At 41.5% G+C, this 8,441-nt stretch overlaps 1 protein-coding gene across 2 annotated transcripts in view; it reads right to left on the bottom strand.

Annotated features, from left to right (window-relative positions):
• Positions 1–5,526: 5,526 nt before the first annotated feature.
• Positions 5,527–8,441, bottom strand: part of RD3 (RD3 regulator of GUCY2D) — a 38,178-nt gene continuing 35,263 nt past the window's right edge. For both annotated transcript variants that reach the window (XM_060259551.1, XM_060259560.1), the window contains one exon: positions 5,527–8,418. In XM_060259551.1, coding sequence (XP_060115534.1) covers positions 8,121–8,418 — 298 coding nt within the window. In that variant the 3' untranslated portion in view covers positions 5,527–8,120. The remainder of the gene's footprint in view (positions 8,419–8,441) is intronic.

The following is an 8,441-nucleotide window of genomic DNA, read 5'->3' as shown; positions in this document are numbered from 1 at the left end:
GTTTTTCAGTGTAATGTGTATTCCTTTCACAGTTTGTATCAAGCCTGTGGCTGATTATTAACTAGGTGCCAGGATTTTGGATACAAGATTTTGGGATGACATAATCATTCCGTGAAAATGTAGAGGGATGGGGTTGTATTGACAACTGTGATTGGTTTTTGGTCTGATTGTCATAGTCTGTGTTCTAGTCTTTAAGTAGCACTTTTATATAGCTACATATTACAAAAATCCCAGTGCGCCTTAAAATTCAGCAAAGTTGCACTGTATGTCAAACAGATTTGAGCAGAGGACTGGCGATATATGACCTCACAGTGTACAATCTTCTATTTTAGAAGACAATACAAATAAAATAAATTGCTTCTGAAGTTAATCTAAATTGTAAATTCACTATTATTTTTAAAAGTCTTGCTACACTAAGTACAATTAACCTGAAGGCAAAGTTCAAGTGTAACTGAGATTATACGGAAGCTAGGGTGGAATTAAATATGTTGATGACTGGTTTTCGTTTCTCTGACATTCAGTCAATAAAATATGCAATGTCACATCCTCCTCCCCCCCCCCTTAGTTTCTGGTTGTCTTGCCTTGTTTGTGATCTCAGAGACCTGAAGCATATAAATATCAGAGTACTACTTAGTGTAAAGCTGAGGGGGTATCTATAGGACCTGTCTCCAAATTATCTCTGCTTCCTGATTCCAAATAGGCCTCATGAGGCATGCATATGTATGTGATGGTGGATAGTGCTGTAAAGTCACAATGGACTTATGGCAACTGCATAGGGCAGTGATGTCAAACTTAAAGTCTGGTGGCCAGAACCAGCCTGTCCAGGGCTCTTACCCAGCCTGTGAACAACTGGTGTGAGGGACGGAAGGCAGGAGGCTGCTGGGGGAGGGGGTGAGCAGGCGAATATGGTGTGTGTGTATGTTAAGAAATAGAAAATGGCTAGGGGGTGGGGCTAAGAGACTAAGTTAAAAAGGGCAGACTATAAATTGCCTTAAATAAATAAAACAAATTAATAAAAAGCCAGAGGGGGTGGATCAAAGGCAGAGAAAGAGGAGGTGTATTTTTTCCACCTCTTCTGACCACAGCTTAGCAAGGATCAGAGAAGCCCCTTCATGGGGGGCAGAGCTAAGTGGCTGGCACTGCCACCTCTGCACCAACCTGACTTTGTTTTTCCAGATGGTGACTGTAAGGGGGGTTGGCAAGAGTGGGCACACAGAGCGGCAGTTAGCTGATGGAGAGAGGAGAAGGAAGGCCAGCACAACGATTAGGAAGCATCTGCGCTGTCTTTTGCATACTCTTCTGAGGTCAAAAGACCAAGTTCTGGAAACGAGTGGAGGAGCAAAGGGAAAAAGCAGTGCTGATGTTGCACTGTGGCAGAATGAGTGTTGGAGCACAGAAGAGGGGAACAGTGACTTCCCTTCTCCACCTAGAGGTTTTGGAAACAGCCTCTGTCAAGCCTTCCCTCAACCACACTGCTTCTGTGGGAAACACCAGAAGAATGAAAATTGGAGGTAGCGGGATCTGGAAGAGCCTGGTTCAGACCCCCTCCCTTCTCCTGAGCCAGAACCCTGTCATCTGGGTCACCCAAGGCTGGTCCCTTGGCCTGGCCCACCTCACAGATTTGTTGTTGGCTGTGGGGATGGGGTGGTGGAGGAGGGAGTCCGATGTGCCTCCTCAAGATCTTTAGACAGGATGGGGGAAGAGAGGAAACAAAGAGCGAGAGACGGATTGTATCTGTGCTCAACTGCTGAGGCTGGGCATATTGGGGAGGGGATGCTGAAAAACTATCTCCTAAAAGAGCTATAGATACAAAAACGTTCATACAATTTGTATGAAAGTGTATTTTACCCATTTTATGGTATCCCTTAGGGAAAAACCTATCTTGCATATGAATAAATACATTTACGTGACTTTTGTGGGTTCCCCAGTAAATCATTTGTTTGCATTCTTTGTAAAAATATTAAGTGTCCTTTGTGTCCTTTGTAAAGTTTATATCTCCAGTACCTGGCATTGTGTTCCCTCTAAGCTGAGTATTGTGAGCTAGCTCACAATTTTCTAGCCTTCAGCTCACACGTTTTTGTCTCAGCTGAGGAAAAATGGCCCTAGAGTAAACTAATTTATGCAGTAGCTCACAACTCTAATGCCAGTAGCTCACAAAGTAGATTTTTGCTCACAAGACTCCAAAGCTTAGAGGGAACATTGCTGGCATATTTTATAGTGCACATGAACATCCAGAGGTGGTTTGCTTGCCTCTGTGTATTGACCATGGGTTTCTCTGTGTAGTGCCCATAGGTCACTTTCTGAGGTCTGCTTCTGAAGTCTGATGAGATCAGGCTAGCCCTACCATCCAGGTTAGGGCGAGATATAGTCAGCATTTTAAAATGTACATTTTCACAACATGCATTTGGTGTAACAGCTGAAGTTTAACAGAAGAGGGCACTGTCTACCTGTAAAAGCATTGGGAATGGCATTTTAAATTGTTGTAAAGTATACTGTTTATTTTCTTGACAGATGAAACTGCCTTTGTATCAAGCCAAGCCACTGGCCCAGCTAGCTATTACTCTGAGTGGCAGTAGTTTTACAGGAAAAGATCTTCCATCACCTGCTACTAGAGATGCCAGAGACTGAAGTTGGGTACCTCTAAGCGTCCACTCTAAGAGAAATTATGAAAATCTTGCATAAATACTTCCTTTAGAAGGGAGTTTACATACCTGCTCTATCTCCCATATTTTCTAACTTGGATGATTATTATTCCTACCCAAGTATAGTTTTGATGAACCCCCAATTTTTCTTCCTTGCTTATTTGGTCAGGTTCTTCATAGGCCAGGCTTTCTCAAAACCGATGTCACAAAATAGAGACTGGACCTACTTTCTGTCATGAGGATATCTTTGTCTTCTGGGGAATAAGATGGTCAGGCCACTCATCATAGTTTTCCCTTTTCTTCAGCCTTCTCTTGGGACTAAATGATTTGCCAGCTGTCAATTTCTCAGCAAGCTCTGCCTCTGATATGATGCTGTCAGGAAAGGAGTGGGGTTTGCTCCAGTTACCCAACATAAAAGGTCCCCCGTGCAAGCACCAGTCATTTCCGACTCTGGGGTGACGTTGCATCATGATGTTTTCATGGCAGATTTTTTACGGGGTGGTTTGTCATTGCCCAACATAGCATGTGCTATAATGCCAAATACTCTCCACTGCACACAATTATTTGTCGTATAGATTCCAAATGAATAAAGACTGTATCTGGCATATGTATTCGTCACTGCTATGCAGTCTAGACACAGATGCACTACCTAATTACATTTATGCATAGGAAATATTTAATACCAAGCTTATTAAAATTATCTGTAGGCCTCATTAACTGTACAATCCTAAAGAGACTTACTCCAGTCTAAGCCCATTAAAATGAATAGGCTTAGACTGTTACTTTGTCACTTTTATAGCACAATTTCTTGCATGTGTATTTATCTTATCTAAGAACATGGCCTTGCACAAATGTATTGATCAAAAATGGCAGCAATTCAAGTTATTACAACAGAGTGGTAGAAGACTACAATTGACTTGAAACTACTTTGTTCAGAATTGCTGGTGATAAATACCTTGCATTACCTCACCTAGAGAACTGTATTGGGCACCACAATTTAAGACTATAGACAAGCTGGAACATATCCAGAGGAGGGCAACGAAGATGGTGGGGGGTCTGGAGACCAAGTCCTACAAGGAAAGGTTGAAGGAGCTGGGTATATTTAACCTAGAGAGGAGATGACTGAGAGGTGATATGATCATCATCTTCAAGTACTTGAAGGGTTGTCATATAGAGGATGGTGCTGAGTTGTCTTCCATGGCCCCAGGTCATATCAGAACCAAGATGTTGAAATTAAATCAGAAGAGTTTTCAACTAAACATTAAGAACTTCCTGACAAAGTGGCTTCTCAGTGGAACAGGCTTCCTTGGGAGGTGGTGGGTTCTCCTTTGGAGGTTTTTAAACAGAGGCTAGATGGCTATCTGACAGCAATGCTGATCCATTGAACTCAGGAGGAGATATTTCCTGCATTGTGCAGGGGGTTAGACTGTGAGATCCCTTCCAACTCTGATTCTGGGACAGAATTTGTTGACTGATACATTTGATTTTTTAAAATGTTAGTGGATTCTGCCTATTTAAAAGGGATGCATATGTCAGAGTCAGTCACACGCTTTATTCCTCAGTGACTTGCATAGTTTGATGTGCCAGTTTATATGGTCTACTTTTGTTTTGTACTACCTGCTGAATTTGGTTTGCGCTGTACAGTTAGCAGTCTAGAGAAATGCATCTAGTGTTGAGAATCAGCAGTACTTAAAGCTACCACCTATATGGATCTGCATGGAAATATTATAAGGGCAATAATCCCTGTTATACAAAAAGGGAATTATGTCAAATAGCTTGTTTTGGCTCTTCAAATTCCTAATCTCAATCAGTCCATCAGTTCAAATATATTAGGAGAGAGGGTTACCAGGCCTGCAAAACTGTATTGGCTTTTAGCCCTTCAAACCTCGATATGTCTTCAGAGACAATATGTCTTCAGAGCATTTAAACTATTAGTGTTTCTGATCTTGTTATTCTATGTGGTATGTAGTATATTCTATGTAGCCCTTCCCCTATGATTATTTATTATGTCATATTTATATCCCACCCTTTTTGTGAGCACGCAGTGGATTTATACCAACACAAGGGTGGATCTGTCCACCCCCCTGAGCAGTTTGAAGTCCTCCAACCTAAAGAGCTTTCCTCCAAATTAAGTGGCTCTTAACACCAATGCAACAGCCACTTACATTGCTGGATCCAGCCAGTTTTTCCACTGGTGCAGAAGGAAGTAGGGAGGCAGTCCCCTTTGATCACAAAAAAACCCCAATGCTGGAGATTTATGAGACCTACAGAGAGAGAGGCCCTGTGTGACAGAGGCAGTAATAAGGAGGGAAGCTGGGCTAAATGGAGCAAGATTCTATGGCAGAGTGAAGATTTGAACCTGGGTCCACCAGATCCTGGCCATACATACTAGCCACACTAGACTATTTAAATACAAAATTGTTGATCTAAGATAGTGTTACTTACTACATCTGCTAAGCAGTGTTCCCTCTAAGCTGAGTTAGCATGAGCTAGCTCACCGATTTTTAGCCTCCAGCTCACACATTTTTGTCTTAGCTCAGGAAAAATGGCCCTAGAGCACAATAATTTATGCAGTAGCTTACAACTTTGTTATGCCAATAAAGGTTCTGTGACTGACTGTAGTTCACAACTTTAATGCCAGTAGCTCCCAACAGTAGCTCACAAAGCAGAATTTTTGCTCACAAGACTCTGCAGTTTAGAGGGAACATTGCTGCTAAGTGCTTAGCATATCTATATTATCTGCTTCAATAAGAGGGATTACGTGTTAGGACACATCCCTTGTTGTAATTAGTGCTCAGAGTTTTAATAAAATATGGTATCAGAGGCAATACTGAAGGCGCTAACAAACAGAGCAGTGTGCATTAATCAATGAAAAGGCCACAACCAAAATTAAATAATGTATTTCAGAATTTAATACAATACACTTCACATAGAGGTACAAAAGTTGGTTATGTGACTTGCTAGAAAATGGCTTTTCATGCTTGTGGGTTTCTTTTATGATAACTTCTAAACACCACAGGGGACACACAAACAGGGGACACACAAACGCAAGACAACAGAGAAGCCAGTTCTACACTTCACATAGAGGTACAAAAGTTGGTCATGTGACTTGCTAGAAAATGGCTTTTCATGCTTGTGGGTTTCTTTTATGATAACTTCTAAACACCACAGGGGACACACAAACGCAAGACAACAGAGAAGCCAGTTCTACCCCAAGAACATCACCTTTTAAAAAGTGCCCTATCAAGGACAGGCCATTAACAGCCTGAGAGATTCAGCTGAGGCAGCCCCTCTCAGGCCTTCTCAATGTCCACTTCTGTGCCCTGAGGGGGAAAGGTAAGAGAGGAGATCCCTAAACCAAGAAGCCACCTTCAGCTCCTAATTTCAGCTGCACAAGTCTGTCTTTATGTAAAACACTGGGCTTAGAAAAAGCTGTATACAAATGCCCTCAATAAATATTCAGAGGCATAGAAAATGGCATAGCAACTGTATGATTGTCAATGTTTTGATCTTTTTCTCTGAACCTGAGTTTAAATAGTCTGTGTCAAGTGGGATGTAACACATGGAAGCCCTGAGGTTTGTTTTTATTAATGCAGTTTGCTGGTATTTTTATAGAAAACCATTCATCTGTCAAGATTGGGTTTTAAAAAAAAATCAGTGCATCCACACTGCCTTGCTTTACTTGTAGAGTTAAAAGCTAAACCTAGTAAAATCATTCCAGGAGAAATTTTAGCAGCAGTCTAATAGCCCAGACTGTCCCCTCTCTCATCAGAGCTTGGCAGCTAAACAGGGTCAACCATGGTTAGTTCTTGGATGGGAGACCACCAAGGAAGCCTGGGGTAGATATGGCATGTAACCTCTGCTCATCTCTTCCCTTGAAAACTCTGATCCTGAGATTGCAATGAGTTGGTTGAGACTTGACAGTACACATTATTATTTATTACTTAAAGCACTTCAACTCAGGGTGCCCTAGTCACCTTCAGGGGTTACCTGCAGATCTTAGAGATCAGAACTCTCAAATGTCAACAAGGGCTGATGCCCAAGCTTGGCTGCATAAACCATTTCTGATCACAAATATGCTCCTAATGTTCTGTGCAAGTGGCAGAATGGGACAGATTCAGCTACAGTTATGTCCTTTAAAGTACCACTGATTTCAGCAGAGACTTAAACACAACTTACAACATCTCGTCTATTGCTATCAATGGCACTTTACTTTGGCCTAGATCATACCCTATGTGTGCAAATGTAGGCAATGAAAAGCCTCTGCTGATACCTTATTTAGTCCTGGCTTTACTTAAGTTTTTCTTTTCAGCAAGCCAAACTGGATTAAAATGAGGTCATGTTCAGAAATCCATTCTACAGTTGCATTTTGTTTAATACGGAATACACAAAACTGGACAACTTCCATGCATATCATTGTTGTTCAGAACAAATTTCTTCTAGAAAAGAAGAAAAGCACAATGCACCAGGAAGTTCCCATTGATATCAAAGCAGTGGATGTAAATACAGCTGCCTTAGAATTATACCACAGAAGAGGTACATTGCTCCTCCCTCTCACGAAACAAGGCAGAGAGGGCCCTTTGGCTTCAAAAAGGGAAGAATCACCTAAAACAAATAAATTAGAAATAGAATTTAACTGACAAATGGTATGCTGAGAGGTACACACATTTTGACTAGCCATTGTAGTCAATCACTGTTCCTAATAACCAATGAGATTCATTTTTACACTTCCTACTCCACAGGGACTGAGTAAGCATGTCTCTCTTGTTTGTGCTGTCCAGAAAGGGAATTTTATAGAGGACAACCAGTGGCTGGAATGTGTGGGATAGTCCCTCCATAATAGTGGGATAGTCCCTCCACAATAGTGATATTGATGATATTTCAGCAGAAGATATAGACTGGCACTGTTTGGAAAGTGGTACACATTGCCTGTTTACTCACTGTAAGGGGATTTACTAGAAGATTTCTCTACTGGGTCCCCACTTCACAACTCTTTTTGTGGGCCTCTAAATATGCTAATTAGTTTCTGGCAGGGACAGCTGTGATGAGTGGTCTATAAATGTGCATTAGCTCCAGTTACTATGGAACAACAAGAGAGGGAAGCATTCATAGAAAGGATAAACAGACACATGGGGCTGATTCTCACAATCACTTGTCTGGACTTTTTTTTCCAGTTTTTGGGAAACAGAACCACTATGCCAAGTTGTATGGAATTTTTTACCCACACCATAGCACACAAAGCTGTCAATCTGAAGTTGTGAGGCCAATCCATATGAATGATTCACCATGCATATATTCACTGATAGCACAACAAAACTCCAGATGCATGGATTAAAAGAAGCCCCCAAAAGTGTTCCACAGAAAAGGGCAAAAAGGGTCAAATGGACAAAAATGAAGACAAAAATGACACACACAGTTGGGTAATAAATAAATAAAAAGGTCTGTCTCTAAAATCTTATTGTTATAAAGTAAATGAAGTCAGTAATCCCTGGTGCTCCTGAACTCTGGCATGCTCCATACTCTCCTGGTTGGATCAGTGCCTCTCTCAACATCTTCTGAAATGGTCTTGATGTCACTGCTGAATGGAGAAATCCTGGAACGGGATTTGAAAGTTGTGAGAGAAAGGCTGGTTCTGTGTTTTGTGTTCCACTGCCGAGCGAGCTTCTTCGCCTCTTCTTCCTCTTTCATCTTCTCAAGAACATCATGCAAAGCAGAACGGAACAGCCGAGATACTTCCGGTGCTTCTGGTTCATATTCAGTAATGAGTTGCCGGAATCTGAGGGAAGATAAAAGTCAGCT

The sequence above is a fragment of the Heteronotia binoei genome, chromosome 1 (genome assembly GCF_032191835.1).
Source record: "Heteronotia binoei isolate CCM8104 ecotype False Entrance Well chromosome 1, APGP_CSIRO_Hbin_v1, whole genome shotgun sequence".
Taxonomy (NCBI): domain Eukaryota; kingdom Metazoa; phylum Chordata; class Lepidosauria; order Squamata; family Gekkonidae; genus Heteronotia; species Heteronotia binoei.
The sequence above is the reverse complement of the archived record's forward strand: the minus strand, read 5'-3'. Positions and strand labels throughout refer to the sequence as shown.